Source organism: Arvicanthis niloticus, chromosome 5 (genome assembly GCF_011762505.2).
Source record: "Arvicanthis niloticus isolate mArvNil1 chromosome 5, mArvNil1.pat.X, whole genome shotgun sequence".
NCBI lineage: Eukaryota > Metazoa > Chordata > Mammalia > Rodentia > Muridae > Arvicanthis > Arvicanthis niloticus.
In genome coordinates, this window is record NC_047662.1 from 43,694,986 (window position 1) to 43,712,524 (window position 17,539).

General features: G+C 50.0%; 1 protein-coding gene across 1 annotated transcript in view; it reads left to right on the top strand.

The window, feature by feature from the left end:
* Nucleotides 1-229: 229 nt before the first annotated feature.
* Nucleotides 230-17,539, top strand: part of Mroh7 (maestro heat like repeat family member 7) — a 32,197-nt gene continuing 14,887 nt past the window's right edge. The window contains 12 exon segments of the mRNA XM_034503860.2: nucleotides 230-290; nucleotides 2,893-2,976; nucleotides 4,150-4,229; nucleotides 4,470-4,599; nucleotides 6,267-6,362; nucleotides 6,974-7,078; nucleotides 7,203-7,338; nucleotides 10,301-10,413; nucleotides 11,176-11,352; nucleotides 11,715-11,869; nucleotides 14,097-14,235; nucleotides 14,453-14,643. Of these exon segments, the coding sequence (XP_034359751.2) occupies nucleotides 2,938-2,976; nucleotides 4,150-4,229; nucleotides 4,470-4,599; nucleotides 6,267-6,362; nucleotides 6,974-7,078; nucleotides 7,203-7,338; nucleotides 10,301-10,413; nucleotides 11,176-11,352; nucleotides 11,715-11,869; nucleotides 14,097-14,235; nucleotides 14,453-14,643 (1,361 nt within the window). The 5' untranslated portion in view covers nucleotides 230-290; nucleotides 2,893-2,937.

Below are 17,539 nucleotides of genomic sequence, written 5' to 3' on the forward strand. Positions count from 1 at the left end.
GAGCCCGGCCAGCAGGGCCACAGCAGCAAGAAAGATTCATGGCGTGGAGTCATAGAAGGCTTTGGGGGCAGGTGACATGCTGATTTACATTTTCCCAAGCTTGGTTGGTCTGTTGAGGAGTAAGGATTGGAGGGACCCAGTGGGGAGGAGAACTGGGAATATGGCACCCCAAGGACACCATGCTCTACTGTGTCCTCTTTCACTGAACCTGTGATGTGTGTGCAGGAACCTCAGAAGATGTGAAGGTCAAGGAGCCGGAGAAGAGTGACCATGACAACAAAACAGCTCTGGTATGCTCAACTCCTGGCCACTCCCATCCCCTCCGTTCTCTTCTCCCCCTCCTCTTCTCAGACAGAGACTTGGTGTGTAGCCCTAGCTGGTCTGGGACTTAATATGTAAAACAGGCTGGCATCAAGCTTGTAGCAATCCCCCTGTTTCTACCTTCTGACTAGTGAGACAACAGGTTTGTGTCACCACACCCAGGCCACAGCCTACTTTCCTGGGCTGGCCTCGTCCACCAGTCTGCTGCAGCTCTGCTTCTTCCTGGGAAGTCAGAGCTGTCCAGTGTCCTGAGTGTGCCTCAGCTCCTCTTGCTGTCCATTCACCTCCATCATAATTTAGTTTGCATCCCTGTGATACCTGATGGAACAGCTTAAGGGAGGAAAGGCTTATTTTGGCTCACGGTTTCACAGGGTTTTCAACATCATCACAGTGGAGAAGGCAGGGCAGAGCAGCCTGGTTTATGGCAGTGGGAGTCTGTGGCAAATACTGCCCATCAAGAAGCACAGGAAGCAGTGATAATGAGGCAGGAAGTGAACCATGTGTCAGAACCCTCCCCCAGTGACTGATTTCTGTCATTCAGACCTGACCTCCTAAAGGATCCACAGCCCCTCCTAAGCAACACCAGCTGGGGATGGAACATTCCAAACAGGAGCATGAGGGAGACATTTCAGACTCTCCCATAGAGTCTTCCAGAAGCCAGGAATCTTTGTCTAATAGCAGAGTCTTAGGCAGAGCAGTGCTTGGCGTGTATTTAACAACCGAGGGACCTGTGGGAGGGACTCTGGAAGGTGCAGAAAGGCTAGAAATAGCTTTACTGAGTAAATAATCAGGTCCAACCCAGGTCTGGGCCGTGCATCAGAGAAGGCCAGGCCAGTAGGGCCAGACATGAACATGACCCAAATGTGGGTGTGGTGGGATGAGCCTTGGAGTCAGGAACAGTTTCCTTATCCGTAGAATGGGCTTAGTGGAGTCGAAGATGACAGCTCAGTGCCAGTACAGGGAAGGCAATGACTGCCTCCACTCAGCGGGCCTGACATGGCCCCTACAATGGGCTGGATGCTAATCCCAACTCCAAGCACAGAAGAGCAACCCGACATTTCAGTCTAGAGAAATAGACCTTTTCTCTTATTCTTGTTACTCAGAACTCAGCTTGAATGTCCACTCATGTGAGCAGCCGTCTCTGGCTAGTCATTCTAAATTGGCACCCTTCCCCCTTTCTGAACCATGATTAATAACCCATCGCAGCTTAGTTCAGTTAATGCTGGGAGAGGGGTAAGGATTCAAGGGGTTACCTTCTCCTGACTGCAGTTTGACTGGGCTCAGCTGGGTGGTTCATCTCTTCTGCATTGTATAGACAGATCACTTTGGAGGCTGAAACTCGATTGTTTCTTACTTGCCAGGCTCCCTCTCTGCAAGGGCTCATTCCTCCTTAGTTTAGTCTGGGTTTCCTTCTGGCATGGCATCTGGGCTCCAAAAAGGAAAAGTGTGTTCTGGGACAAACCCAGACATACACTCCTTCTACAACAATCTGGTGGCCAGAACTGAAGGAGATTCTGTTCACTGATAGGATACCTGCAAAAGAGCTTGTGACCATCATTAACCTTCTGTATTCTGCATTAGACCAAGGTGTTTTTTCCCCCCTTCACTTGTGTAATGTTAAGTGATTCATTTTTATGGGCTCTTGTCTTCCTCCTTAAGATGATGGGAATCAATGGGTTGACACAGGCTAATGTGCTCCCTCCCTCTCTCAAGTAGCAGAATATCTTTATCTGACTAGACTTTACTAGAAGGCTGAGAAGAAGTGTTACTGATGGTAGAATGTCAGGGTGAGGTATATGGGCCCTTTCTGTTCTTCTTGGGTTGATTAGTGAGGGAGAGGTGTTTTATAGTCCTTCATATCTGCTCCTCCAAATGCAAGACTGCAGGAGCCATCTTCCCACCTCACCATCAATCTTCATCCCCCCAAACACCCTGCAGAAACATGTCCCCTTTCTTGGGCTGTGATAGTTTTGATTATCAGTTTGATACAATCAAGAATCACAAGGGAAGAAAGTTTCAAAGAGAGATTGCCTAGATCAGGTCTGTGAGGGATTATCTTGATATTATCAGTTGAGTCATAAACCCCCACCCACTGTGGGTAGTGTCATTCCCTAGGCAAGAGATCCTGAACTGTCCCAAGAATGGAAAAAGTGAACTGAGTATCTGATTACATGCAGCTCCTTGACTATGGATGTCACATGACCACTAGTCTAAAGCGTTTGTCTTGTGACTTCACCACTATGTAGGATCTCCTTATGTAGCTCTGGCTGTCCTGAGACTTACTATGTAGACCAAACTGAACTCACCTCACAGAGATCTGCCTGCCTCTGCCTTTGAAGTACTGGGATTAATGGCGTGCCTCACTATGCCAGGTTTTGTTGGGATGTTTTATCACAGCAACAGGAAACCAAACCTAGACATGGGCCAATGTCAGAATGGGTGGTTGAGGGGGGGCTACCTTGGTGGACTGTAGGTGTTGCGTGGGTAGAGGCTGCTGCATATGCTGCCTACAGGGAGGGCGGGACTCAATGACTGTCTCACTGAGTGGCTCTGCTTCCCACTGGCCTGAAGGTAGAGAACATCATCACTTACCAGAAGAATCAGGACTCGATAGAAATGAAAGGAGAAAAGGAGACAACCGTGAAGATGATGATGGTACGGGGACATAGGTGGGACTGTGGTACTGGGGTGAGTTGGGAAGAGAACAGGGACAGGAGGCAGGCACTTTGGACTCGAGGCTCAGTTCTACTCACCTCTCACTGCCCACACCCAACAAGAGGGAGTATGGACAAGTTATTTCCCTTCTCTGGGCCTCACTCTTCCCATCTGACAAATGGGTGTGCTTATGTCTGCATCTTTGCTTGTGGGAGGACCCAACCTAGTGGCTAGTCCATTGTGAAGTCTGTGCAGCTGAGAACAGTTATCATCAACCCATTCCCTCACCTCCCCTGCCATCCCAGAAACCCCTCTTGATGGGCAACTTTGGAGGATTCCTAAAGCAGTCTCCTCTTAGTTACTCATTAGGAGGAACTGGTCACCGATAACCATGGAGGCTTACATAGTTATACTTGGTTTTGTGATCCTTTGTGTGAGAGAAAGGAGTTGGGGGGGGGGGAGGCTCAAACAGCAGTGTTTGCCTCACAAGAAAGAGTTCCCAAGTTTGAACCCCAGAACACACATGAGGAATAGTCATGGTGACACATATTTATAATCCCAGTGCTGAGGAGACAGATACAGGCTCTCTGGCCAATCAGACTAGCCTAACTGACCAGCTTTGGATCCTAACGAGAGCCTTTGCCTCAGAAACCAAGGTTCATGCCTCCTGGATAATGATACCCTCTGGTCTCTGCATACATGTACACATGAACACACACACACCTTGCATATACATCTGCATATACATCTGCCAATGCATGATACATAAAACGGAGAAAGTTCTGTCCTTTGATATATTTAACATTAGTTGAACACCTACTGTGTGTAGATATGAAGTGAAAAGTAGGACATTTGAGGAATTTGATTGGACAGCTTTCAAAGGCCATGCCTGGCGCTTCTTACTTGGGTCAGTTCCATGGGTTAGCATTAGCTGTTAGTCACCAGAGGGGACCATGGGATCTATTGTCATTGTACTCTCCATACAGAATGCACAGCTCAGGGCATAGTGTTTTGAGTGGTCTTGAACTGAAGGCTTGACATTGATCTGGGCAGAAAGCTGGCTCTCCTACCTGTCCCGTGGGAGAGTGTGCCTAGGCTAAGGGCCTGCATCCACTGTCAGAGCCCGAAAGTCAGCCACAGCTGGCTCTCACTGGCTCTGTGGTCCCCATCCAGAGACAGATCCAGGAGGAGCCGCTGGATTCCCTTTTGAGTCCTGCTCGACGGCAGGCCATGGAGATCCTGGCAGAGCTGAGGTATCCCTGTTCTTTCTTTGTCATCCAAGCTTTGCCCCTTCTCACATACCTGTCTACTCCGAGCCTTTCCTTCTCCCCCTGCCCAGTCCCTGTGGAGCGTCTCACTTCCACACCCTTGCCCACACCCCAGCTTGTCCTGTGAAGTTAATCTCGTGTGGTCCACTTAAGTCAGCTGTTGTCTTCCCCACCCTGCATCCTTGGGCCCTTCCTCACTCCACACCTGGATCCCGTCTCTCTCAGTCACACCAAGCCTATCCTGAGTGTGCGCGAGAGGGTGGAGCTGGTGAACACCTGTGTGCGGAGCGTGTTCTCACTGCCCTCGGTGCAAGCCATGCAGGAGAAAGACGAGTCCAAGGCAGACGTCATCCAGGTGAGCGGGCCCCTCCTGGTGGGTCTCTTTAAGTTGGGGACATCCTCAGAAAGAACAAGTCCCAGGGACGAGTGGGGACTCTCTATAGATAGTCTCCCCACTCCTTGGCTGACTGGCCTGGAGCTGTTCACCTCAGCTGTGTCAGTCTGAACAGACGCTTGATAGCTATTCAGCAGAAGAGTGAACTTCGCAGTAACGGCTTCCTTAGCAGGTCCCTGTCCTGTGTCAGGGATATAGGCAGGTGCTGTAAGGCCATAGGAAGTGGGCAGGATAGGAGGCCAGTACTGAAGATTGTGCTCTATGGAAGAAGACTGGGGGAAGCTGGGCAGAGACCTGAAGAACTGAGCCTTGAAGGGGGTTTGGCAAGCATCTTTAAACCTCTGCAGAATTATCCCTGGAGGTACCAGAGCAGGGATCTTAAGGTATGAGATGCAAGGAGAGCTAGGATCAAGGGGGAGGTTGATGAGAGGGGGTCCAGCTGTTCAGCTACCCTTCCTCTCAGCAGGTATCAGCCATGTTCCTCTCCAAATCACTACGTAATCTTACAGCAGTGTGAGGGTGGAAGAGATGGATGCCATCAAGAACCAATCAAATCCAAAATCTCAGGAGTAGTCAGTGCTACAAGCATAAATTATGGGGTATCAAAAAGAGTATGGGATGAGGGACATCACTTGGGGAGGATGGAACATATGGAAGAGGGTGGCATAGAGAACCTGGACAGAACCCATGCCAACTGCCGGGATGACAAGAAGCAATGTGACTGAAGTCTGGAGGATGGGACAGGAACTCCAACAAGCGAGCTGTACAATGGGTAGAGATGAGGCTACACAGACAGCCTCTGGGTTCTGGATTCTCATGCTGGTGTCCTGAGAGGACCCAAAGTAATATCCAGAATCCTTACTGTGGAAGGAACAGGCAGCCCTCTTGTAGTTACAAGTGTTGCCAGCAGAGGGCAGTAGTGTCTAACAAGCTGCTGCAGTAGGAAGGAGGACGAAGGTAGGTGGTTGTAGGGCTTGCTTGGTGGTAGTGGTTGTAACCCTAAGGGCCACTGGAATCAGAAAGGGGATATACTTGGGAAGCCCGCCTAAGGAGAGGAGGTAAGAAAGAAGAGAATCTTCCCAGAGCAGATCGAAACCACCACTCAGCCTTGCCTGTGCTCACAAGGCAATTTCAGGACTGTGGTATGAGCTGGGCAGAGGGGACGTGGCTTCCCTAAGGGTAGCCTGGGGACCTACATGGGCTTAGAAGGGACTGTTCAGCCAAGAGACAGAACACCTCTAAGAGAAGAGCCTGTTGGCCTGGCAGCTCTCCAGTCTTAGCGGCCTTTGGAGACTTGGCCTTTAGTATTCTTTGTTCCTTGCCCTGCGACCTTGGACAAGTGTTCTGGATGGGTAAATGAGAAAAGCAATTCAAAGACAAAGTGAGGGAGGACACTCACATTACAGGCTCTTGTCTGGCTCCTGCCAGGCAGTAAGTGCCTGGCGTCTCTTTCTCCTCCCCTCAGTTGGTTGCTAAAGAAATTAGGTGAGACACAGAGGCAAGCCCAGAAAGCAGCTTTAGTGTGTTCAAGTGTGCCCTCCTCCTGAACCCTCCTGCCCCCGGGGGTGCCTGGGGCTGGAGGCTGTGCTGGGAGCTCCCAGTAGCTCTGTCCCTCTTCCTGTTCACAGACGCTTTACAACCAGACCTTGGATTCCTTGCAGAAACTTCTGAATGCCCTCTTTATTGAAGACCCCACTCCTGCTGGGCTGAAGAGCATCCTGGAGGTGCAGGGCATGGGGGCTGGGGAGGGAGAGGAAGGGAGAGGGAAGTAGGAAAATGACTTCATACAAGTGGGTGGTGGACCCCAAAGGAGTGACGTCATCCTGCGCCACTGCCCTGCTTCCATGTTGTATTTTATGCCGTTTTACTTAGTTTTTGGTGACTCGGAGGGTTAGATCTAAACCCTTGTACCTGCTAGGCAAGCACTCTACCTCTGAGCTACAGCAGAGGCCTGTTTCTTCTTTCCCTGTCTACCTGTATACACCGTCACACTGAACTGCCTGGTACTGCCTTGAACTTTTGATCCTCTTGGCTCAGCTTCCTGAGTCTCTGTCTGCCACTCCCCTATGCCACCCCCTTGCAGCTACTGCTCTTGTCCCACCCTTTCTCTATCACTGTCAATGTCTCTCTTGTCTCTCGTCATTGACCCTGTCCCTTCTTTTGCTTTGAGTCCTCTTCTCAGCTCGAACCCCGTCTGTCATTGATCCTCAGGAGAAGGAGGACTGTGGCAAATTGCCTTCTTACTTCTTCTGGAAGCTTCTTGCAGATTGCTGGCTTACCCACGGACAGCACGAGCTGGCAGACAATGGTAGCAGTCTCTCCTTTGTCCCCACAGCCCCTAGGGCCCTGGATGAACTCTGGGAAGGTCCATGAGCGAGCTCGGGCTGTGAGCAGCAACGTTTCTGTGTTGAACCATACGCTTGTGACCCTGCCCTTCTTTGTGAGTGTTCCTGCAGGGGTGGACACTCTGATGACTTTTCAGTTGATCCGCTGCAGCTGGGCAGGTCTTCTTGCTCTGTACTATGTAGCTACAGACTCCCTCCCTGTGATTGTGATACTCACAGATATTCCCGGGGTTCCCAACACTGGGTCTTCTGCTGGGGAGGCTCCTTCTTCGAATCGGGGACCCTGACGAAGAGATCGGCCGGGAAGCACTGGACGGCATCACTATCCTCTACACCATCCTGGATCTCCAGAAACGTATGCCCAAGTCAGGTCTCTAACCACTGCATGGCTAGGGAGGTGGGCCTGGTGGTACAGTTGGGCAGTTGGAGACAGATAGCAAGGGTCAGATGGGGACTGGGAGCTGATGGGAAACTTCTATCTCCATGGAACCAGGGGCAGAGACACAAACTAGCCATTGTTTTTAATGTTTGTTTTTAAAGATACAATCTTACTATATAGCTCTGGCTGGCCCCAGACTTTTAATCCTCCTGACTTAGCTTCTCAGGTACTGGGGCTACAGGTACGTCGTGCCCTGTGTAGACAACAAATCTATCTTGACAGGCACTGTCCTTCAGCTAGGTGAGCTTTCCCATATTGTCCAACCTTAATTCCTCCTTCCCATGGTACCATGTGTACGTAGGCATGATGGCCCTGATGTCTTCTTCTCTTGTCTGTCTTTACTACTAGACTGTAATGCCACGAGGGTAAGGCAGGATTCTCCGTTCTTTCTGAGTCTAGCCATGGGCTGGCATATGGTATTATTCAGTGAATATGCATAGGAGCTAATGAAGACCAGGTCCTTTAGAATCTGGAGCCTGTAAGTGAAAGAACGTCCTGGGATTAGGTTTCAGGGATCTCATGAGATAGTATGAGCCTACGGTTCCAGGACTACCCAGTCTAGCTGCCTCCAACCTCCCGCCTTTCTTTCTCCTTACTCCTGATTCTGTCTCAACCAGGAAACCTTGGCTGGTTTCTTAGTTTCTCCTGACTCTGGAGGCAGAATGGCCTGGATGTCAGACCTGGCTTTGGCTCTCGACTTTCCCAGATGGGTGACCTCTTCTGTGCATCTCTCTGTAGGTTTCCTCTTCTGTACAGGATTATGGTAGAGTGGAAGTCATAGCTCTTTGAAACATTAAATGGTATTCTTCATTCAAGTTCATGGGAAGAGACCAGCTCAGGGTCCCATGTCACATAGGTATTTGTCAACTAGAACTCTCTTCTCTTTGTGGCCCCCACTTTTTGGAATATGTCTGGGGTTCCTGATCTTTCTCATTTCTAGCACTTGGGGCAATGTTTCCTAAGAGATTCCTTCACTGGCCTGGAAGCATTATGGCTCTTAAATGGTCGGTGAAAGGTAAGCTACACTGTTGATCAGCTCTGGCTAGGACAGGGATGGTGGAGTCCAAAGTGAGGCAGCCACAGGTGGCTGGAAATGTGGGACACCCAGATTAATTTAATCCACATTCAGCAGACATGGAGTCATTTTTAATGTTTTTGGGTATGATCTGTCCGGCTACTATTCAGGTAGAGCTGAGTGCCTTGTATTCTTTGGGAAAGCCCCCAGGCCACAGTGACGCTGGAGGAGGAGGGTCTTAGCTTGGGTTGGCCATCTGTGGAAAGTGAAGGGCTATGAGTGGAGCTGGCTCTGCTTGTTCACAGAGCACCGGTTCCCTCCCTGTCTGCAGAGCATGCACTGTGTGGTCGCACTGCCTCCATGAGCCTTTCTCAGGGCCAGGCTTTGTGTAGATTGAGTGGATCCAGGCTGGACCCAGGTCTGACATTGATGTGGGCATAGTCCCTATATGTGTTTCCTTCCACAGGAGGCCCTCCTGTGTACCAGAGCCTGCTCTAGATCTGGGGACACAGTTTTGAAAAGAGATTCATTAAGCACCCCTCCCTTTGGCTTACCTTCTTGTTGCCAAGAGACAGACAATAGGCAAAAACAAACAAGGAAAGTGCTGAGGAAGTCAGGTGATAAGCTCTGAGGGAACAGGCAGACATTTTCAAATGCTCTTGCCAGTGTCAGGTCTGATGGCACATGTCGGCAATCCGAGCACTGCATGGGAAACGTGAGGCCGTGCTGGATGAGAGACCCTGCCTCTAAAACCAAATAATCTGGGCTAGTTATGGTATTGCACACCCTCAGCACGCGGAGGGTGTGAGCGGAGGGTGGAGGCAGAAGGCTCAGGAGTTCAAGCCATCCTCAGCTGCAGAGGGAGTTTGAAGCCAGCCTGGATTATGAGAGTCTCTGTGTGTACACAAAACCAAACAAAAGCAACAATAAAAATTCGGACAGCAACACAATAACATCTCAACCCAAAAATCGTATTGCAAAGTTATTCAGCAGTCACACTGCTTGTCCAGCATGTGCCAGGACCTGGGCTCCATCTCAGGACTGAAAGGAGGAGAGGCAGGAGGAGGCTCACCTTTAATCCCAGCACTCTGGAGGCAGAGGCAGGCGGTTCCCTATGAGTTCAACATCAGCCTGGTCTATGGAATGAATTTCAGACCAGTCAGTGCTACATAGTGAGAACCTGTTTTTGTTTTGTTTGTTAGTTTTTTTTTTTTTGTTTTTTTTTTTTTGGTCCTGCAGACCAAAATAGCAATAACAAAATGAAACAGATAAGGCCTTGGGCTGAAGCAGCAGGAACCCTCACACTGCTGGTGGAAACAGCGCTGGGAAACCGTCTCATATATCTTGTGGGGGTGAGCCTGCGCCTACTGTGAGCCAGTGAACTCTCTCCTGGCACATCCCTGGCAGAAGCATTGATAGATTCACCCGGAGACATGCTATGTGTCCACAGCAGCACTGTTCAGGGGGCTGGAAGCAGCCAGAGGCGCGTGCCAAGTAAGACAGGCATACACACTGCAGGCCCTCCCAGCATGGAAAGCTGCTCACACTGAGAATGAATGAGAGCTTGTGAGGTGCTGCAGGGTGGAACCAGGCATGGGGCAATGTTATATGTGTCCATGAATGAGAAGTCCAAAAATGAAGAACTCTACCTAGGGGTTCAGAAACTGGGGTAGAGGTTTCCCTGGGTGCTGAGAGGGGCCGGAGGAGGGGCTTCCGGAGCTCCGTTTGTGTTGTGTCTTCTTGGGTACTAGCTATCTGCATATGTTCATTATGTGAAAACGGACTGTGCTGGTGAAGTGGGCTTAGCGCACAGCTCGAAGCAACGGCTGGTCAGGGTTCCTCAGAAGGTTCCTTCTCCTGCAGGGACCAAGAACAAGGAAGAGATGAACAAGAAGGAGCTGTATGAGAACAACAAGCGTTTCCTGGGGCCCTACAACCCTGTCAGCCCGTGCCAAAACATTCTGCGAGTCATTGCGGTGACTACCCAGTCCCGGCTCCCAGGCCAGGAGGGGAGGGAACTGGGGTTGCTACTAGGAAGGCCACTAGGAATCATCCCAGGAAGGACACCTTCTCCAGTTGCACAGCCTTCCTGGGTGTCCTCCTCCTTCCTCTGTTCTGGCCGAGTGGTTCTCAACCTGTGGGTCACGACCCCTTTGGGGGTCACATATATCCTGCATATCAGATATTTATATTACAAGTCATAACAGTAGCAAAACTGCAGTTATGAAGTAGCAGAGAAATAATGTTAGGGCTGGGGGTCACCAAGACATGAGAAACTGTGTTAAAGACTTGCAGCATTAGGAAGGTGGAGAACCACTAGTCTAGCCCATGACTCTTCTCCCAGGCACATGTCGGCCAGTTCTGGGTGCAACAACCACAAATCCCCTGCTTGCGTTCCTCCTCTTCCTCCTCCTCCTCTTCTTCCTCCTCTTCCTCTTCTCCTCCTCTTCCTAGAGCTAGTCTCAATCCCTGGGCTCACATAATCTTCAGCCTCCCAAGCAGCTGTGGGTACAGGAGCTCCCTGGTGCCTGGCTGTCCCTCTAAGCTCCTCTCCAATGGCTCTAACATTCATACCTTAGAAAATGTGTGTGGTGCACGGCACTGACCTCTGAGGGTTAGGTGGGATCTGTGCCTCTATATATGTCTATATATGTCTACATATGTCTACATATGTCTATATATGTCTTGGGGGATCTGCCCTACTTAGCAGCATCAATACCTGTGCATCTATGTTTCAGGAATTTGGAGACTTCCTGGGGCCTCAGCAGGTAAGAGACCTGCTGCTAGCAGCCTTGGAAGGCCTGAAGGACATCTCTGAGGTCCAGGGCAAGGACTCCGGCGAGATGATGCAGCTGGCTTCTGAGGTCATGCTCAGCTCAGTGCTGGAGTGGTACCGCCACAGGGCGCTGGAGGTGGTAAGGCCTCTTGGAAGCAGAGGCTGGGATATCATCAGGCCTGGGAGATAGCTTCATCCCCAGAAGCCTGCTTATCCTGGGATAGCCTTCCTGCCTGGACAGGGCTAGAGCTGAGCAGTGGGTTAGGAAGGAGTATGTGTCACCCTTGAGAGAACCCAGACAGTTGGTAGGAGTGGGGAGGTCACTCACAGGGGAGCAGCAGGCCCTGGGCACATCTCTCTTCCCACTTCCCTCCAGCATTGAGCTTCCTCTCCCTTGCCTTTTTGATCCCCTCTTGTTACTCTACCCTAAGTCCTTCTCCCATGTGCCTCATGCCTCTCTCTCTGCTTTTCCAATGGGCCTTCCTGCGACCTGTTCTCCAGATCCCAGAAATCATGCAGGGCATCTATATGCAACTGAGCCACATTCAGGAGCCTCGGGCGCGTGAGGTGGCTCTGCTGCCCATCTCCTTCCTGGCCAGCTCCTTCATGACTGAGGTTGTGGTGGCTCTGCTCATGTGTCCCCTTCCACTGGACAGGTACCAAGCAAGGAGACTCCCACCCTATACATCTCAAAGGGTTGAGGCAGCCTTGTCCCGGGCTGACACACTCTTTCTACCCAGACAATCCCTGCCCTCTCCTGCCCCCTCTACAGTCTGTGGTACTTATGACAACCAGTAAGCACTTTCTCAGACCGCCGCATCCGCATCCGTACTGAATACCCAGAGTCTCTCATTCCCGACTCAGCCCTGTTCTACAGATGTGGAAATGAGGCTCCGGAGATGTTTCTTGGCCTCCATACCCACTGAGGCATTGCTAGACTGAGGATCTAGGCTCAAGTCCAACTAACTCCAAAAGCCTGGAGTTCTTTAGTGGTGGTGCTGGTGTTGGGTAGACCCTCTCTGGGCCACAGTGTGAGCAGGAAGCTCCCGGCTCACTGTCTCCATGGAGGTCCATGCCTGGGATGGAGAGGATGCTGGCCAGATGATAAGTGGTGTACATGTCTTTCTCCCTTGAGCCTGTTGGACACAGCCTGTTAGCCTGTTAGCCCATCCTCTCTTTAAATGAATCAGGGAAGTGGCCACTTAGGGTGGTTGTCTCTGAGTCAATGTGGGGTCACATGCAAAACTGCAAGAGGGGTGTGTGCTAATAGGGACAGACATGTCAGTCAGAGCCAAGATCAGTGGGGCCCTGAGGGCCTGTTATAGAGCCTAAGAAGTTAGCCATTATAGCTGCCCACCAGAGGGAGCCTCCTCTCTCCATCCCTCCCCCACTTCTCTCCCACTTTCCCTCTCCCTGTTCCTATGTGTGTGTGTGGGGGGGGGTGGGGGAATGGAGAGGGAGAGGAAAAGGGAGAGAGGGTGGGGTGTGCTCATTATGTAGCTCAGGCTGGCCACAAACTCATAGCAATCCTCCTGCCTCCTCCTTTCAGGTACTGGAATTACATTAGGGATTTTTTTTCTCCCTTTCCTTGTCTTCTTTCTCCTCTTCTTCCTCTTCTTCCTCCTCCTCCTCCTCCTCCTCCCTCCTCCTCTCCCTTCCTCCTCCTCCTCCTCCTCTTCCTCCTCTTTTTCTTTCTTAGTGCTGGACATCTATTCAAGTGCCATGCTATTCAAGTGCCCCTGCCACTAAGCCATGGCCCCAGGGGGCTGCTTTTGTGCTCCACTAACAGTCATTAGATTCCCAGGGCTTGATGCCCTGGCTTGACTTGATGCTCCCTTTGTGGGTCTGAGAGCCAGGGCCCCCTTCCCTTTTATTCCCTACATGCCTCATTTTCCTCTTCGGATCTCAGTCCTGGGTCAGAAAGCTAGCTTCCCAGGAGAGGAGGAGACCCAGGGTAGTCACAGGGACCAGAATCTCCTACAGGAGCCTTGTTTTCTGCATCATTTCAGAGACTAGCCCAGCTACAAGGGTCACAGTCCCTGGGGAGCTCCATGCTGTAGCTGTCCCACTGGTTCTTACAGTTAATTGGTAGTTCCTCCTTATCCAGATGTGATGTACCAAGCAGCCATAAACATGACCATTTTTACCATAAGCAATGTTGCCTAGCAACATAGTTGAAATACTATCTTTATTGGGTTTCCAGGGGAACAGAGCTGGGAAGTGAGTGGATGGTTCAGATGTTCCTGTATTCAGGCAAAAGGTTTTATTAACCATTTAGCTCACTGTCAGCTGCCCACAGCAGGAACATCTCCTGGTGCTGCTTGCTTCTGTGTGGGTAGCTTCCTGCAAAGGACCAGGAGTTGTGCTTCCTGGGCATCTGTGATAAGGGCAAGAGCCAGGTCCCAAAGGGCTGTGTGGCTTCAACTCTGGCTCCTAGGAAGCAGCTTTAGAGACATCAGATGCAGTCACATCTTGCAGCTCAGTAGTAGCAGCAGCATCTTGGGCTGATGGTTTTTACCTCCCCGAGCCTCCATTCTGCCTCTGTAAAATGGGAATAACTCTCCCTAGAGAAGGTGGTGACTCTGGGCATTTCTAAGTGTCTGCGTCGGTATCTGCAGTGATTTGCTTAGTGCCTGCCTGGTGCATGATGTCCGCTCTAATGAGTGCTTGCTGCCATAATACAAGAACAAAGCACCTGGTCTGAGACACGGAAATAAGGTTTTCAATCACTGTCAACTTCCTGCCTCACGGAGAGTGTTTTCGGAATCATTCCTTGTGGGCATGCTCATGAATATCACATCATTAGCACTGCACCCCAGCCCTGAAACCATTTGGTGTCAGGTGGCCCCTGCTCTAGGCAGTACTATCCTCCTTCCTCCATAGCAATGGGGCAGAGATGTGGAGGCAGCTGATACTCCGGAAGCCCAGCTGTGATGTCCGAGACCTGCTGGATCTGCTCCTGACTAGCCTGAAGGAGAAGCCTTTAACCAAGAAGGGTCGGGCCTCCATTGTGCCCCTGGCGGTGAGAACCAGACCCCCCCCTTCCTCCCCATTCACCCTACTCAGCACACATGCTTGCTTTTAGGGCCCCATCTTCCAGAGTGGGTAGGAGCCATGCTTTTCTAGGCTGGATTAGAGAACCAGTCTTTGTCTCTCAGAGCAATAAGAGAGGCTTCAGCTAGCAGCGAGCACTGGGAGGATGGACTGGGTCAAGCCACTGGCCTCCCCTCCCCTCCTAGGCAGCCAGTGGCCTGTGTGAGCTCCTGTCCGTCAACAGCTGTGTGGGCCGTGTGAGGCGCATCTACCCTCAGCTGCTCCTGGCTCTGCTCATTCAGGTCCATTATCACATTGGTCTCAGCCTTCCCAGCCGTGTGGCTCCTCGAAAGGATTCCAAGGATGACACACAGCCTCTTCTCTTTGCACCTGTACGGTAGGCCCCATCATCTCTAAACCCTCCTGTGCTTGCAGCTGGGAGGGCCCCCCAGCAAAGGGCCCTCAAACATCTTATGTATAGACATTAATTCTAGAACCAGAAAAGGAAGTAAAGATACCCTCCTTTTAAAAAAGATAGGATCTCCTGTGGTCCAGGCTGGCCCCAAGTGTGCTGTGAAGCTGAGGGTGATCTTGAACTTGGGATCCTCCTGTCTCTATCTCCTAGTCACTGAGATCATAGGCATACACCACTGTGCCTAGTTTATTTGGTTCCATGGATCTAACCTAGGGCTTTGTTCATTTTGGATAATAAGCATTCTCTACTAACTGAGCTACCCTGCCCTCCGCCACCAGAAACACGTTATTGGAGCCACACTACGCTTCCACGGATAGTTCTCGACCCCTTTTCCGCATCCCACCACTCTGCTCAGATGGTGTGAAGGAATCAATTGTTTGAGGACCTTTACCCCCTACAACCCCGAGAAGATGTACTTATTGTATTAGATGGGTATCCCTGACCCACCAATGTTCTTAGTTGCTCATCGGAATATAACGTGTACACACCAGGGAGAAAAGGGACAGTAAAATCAACTAACTCCTTTTTTCCTGTCTTTACCCCAGATACCTTCCCAGAAGATGAACTAATTTTTTTTAATGCCCTTTCAGGGGTAGTTAGTGTAGATGAGCCACATGGGTTTATATTCCATCTTTTATACAAGTGCTAGTCTGTGACACAGGTGCACATTCACTCCTAACATGTATCAAGTCTGGGAGACGTCCAGACATACAGCTGCCTCCTTATTTTTGACAGCTGCAGAGAGAACATCCTTACGTATAGAAATCCAGCTACTGTAATGTGTGCAGTCCTCCTCCTGATGTGTGCACCGTGCTCTTTGCAATTGCAGATGGCACTGACATGTGCTTGCTTGTGTAGACGCATGTAATTGTATGTGTAGGGTGGACTCCGGGGTGAGGGAGGAGCATCAGTGGGCTTCTACATGGCAATACTAAAATGGTGCAGAAATGCAAGGTGGAAAACGTTCTTGACCAGTGATGAAAATGTAAACGCAGATAAAGGTTCTGCTGCAGAGCCAGTGTTCCAGCCTCATGACCCACATGGTGGGAGAACAGAACTGGTTCTTACAAGACCTCTGAATGCACGCTGTGGCTCACGCGTACGTGTGCACACACATATACAGACACACAGAGGGAGAGGACGAGGGAGAGACAGAGAGAGAGAGAGAGAGAGAGAGACGAGATGAGAGAGAGAGAGAGAGAAAATAAAAGGTAGTAACTCCTGTCCCATTTGCCAGTGTGGTGTGCACAGAGGAAATTGTCGCCAGTGCTCATGGCTTGTGCCAGTGCTTACATCCCTACATCTGTTCTAGGGCAGTGCATTGTAGAACATTTCTATCTTTGCTAAAGATGCAAAAGATGGATTTTGTTTTTGGTTTTTGAGACAAAGTCTAAAAGGAGTCATGATTCTCCTGTCTGATATCTTGAGTGCTGGGATGGCAGGCTCTACCACCACACTTGATGTGTTGCATGCAGGTGTTTGTGTGGGTGTGAGTGTGTGCGTGTATATGCATGTGCATGTTGTGCACCTGTGCATGGGTGTGAGTGCTTGTGTGTGTGTGCACCTGTATGTGTGTATGTGCATGTTTATGTGTACACGTGGGCACCCATGCATAGATGTGTATATGTGCATGTGTGTGTGCATGTGTATATGCGTATGTGCTTGTATGTGTGTGCACACCCATGGCATATGTGTGCACTCGTATGTATGTCTGTGCATGCATGTGTGTGTGCACCTGTACATATGTATGTGTGCATGTGTGTGTGAGTGCATGTGTGTTTGCATGTGTATGTGTATGTGTGGGCACCTGTGCATGGGTGTGAGTGTATGTGCATGTGTGTATGCATGCATGTGTGTGTGTGCCTGTGCTGGAGTTTTAATTTTCATTTCTCTCATTTGAATGAAGCTGAGATTTAAATGGTGTTTGTATTTCCATTTATGTGAGCAAGTTGCCCTTCCCTTTGCTCATTCATGTAGGACTGCCGGGGATATTTTTTTAGTAATTTTTAAAATTAATTTTCTCACTTCTCCTATTAATTTGTGAGAACTTATTGTGTTAAGAAAATCAACTCTGTTGTTTATATTAAATTTGGTCACTGAACCTGAGATTTTTCTCTCTTTTTTGTCATTCAAAAAGTTAATGCTTTGCATGGTGCACTCCTCACTTCCCCTTTCTTGTCCCTCTGTGTGTTGTACTTACAGAAACATATTTAGAAGGGCAAAGGACAAGCTATGTGTAGCTGGAGGCCTTAGATGGAGATCTATCTATCTATCCTATCTATATCTATCTATCTATCTATCTATACACCCATCCTCTATCTATCTATCTATCTATCTATCCTATCTATCGATCTATCTATCTATCTATCTATCTATCTATCTATCTATTTATCTATCTATCGTTTGTGCTCTGGTTTTGGTAACCAACTTCTTGGCTGGTCTTTTTCTGCCCCCTAAGAGCTGGGTGTCTGATTTCTGCCTAACTGTTGTGAGAATTAAAGCCTGATCCTCCCATAGAGAAACACCTGCCATCTATGTGCCCGCTTTCAGCTCCCCTGTGCTCACTGGAGCTGTTTGATTCCTGGGAAACCGAGGAAGAGTGGAAGAGGTGCTTCAGCCACAGGAGAAGGAAGGACACAGAGAGAAGCTTCCTTTCCTTAGAGTGAGGAAGGTCATGACCTCCAAGAGAAAGGTTTAGCTCAGCTAAGACACAGGGCCACTGGAAGGAAGCCAGAGTGCCTACCTACCTGACCCACAGCCATGGTGACAGTCCTCCCTACCTACAGCATAGGACAGCATACCTAACCCACCGACCAGG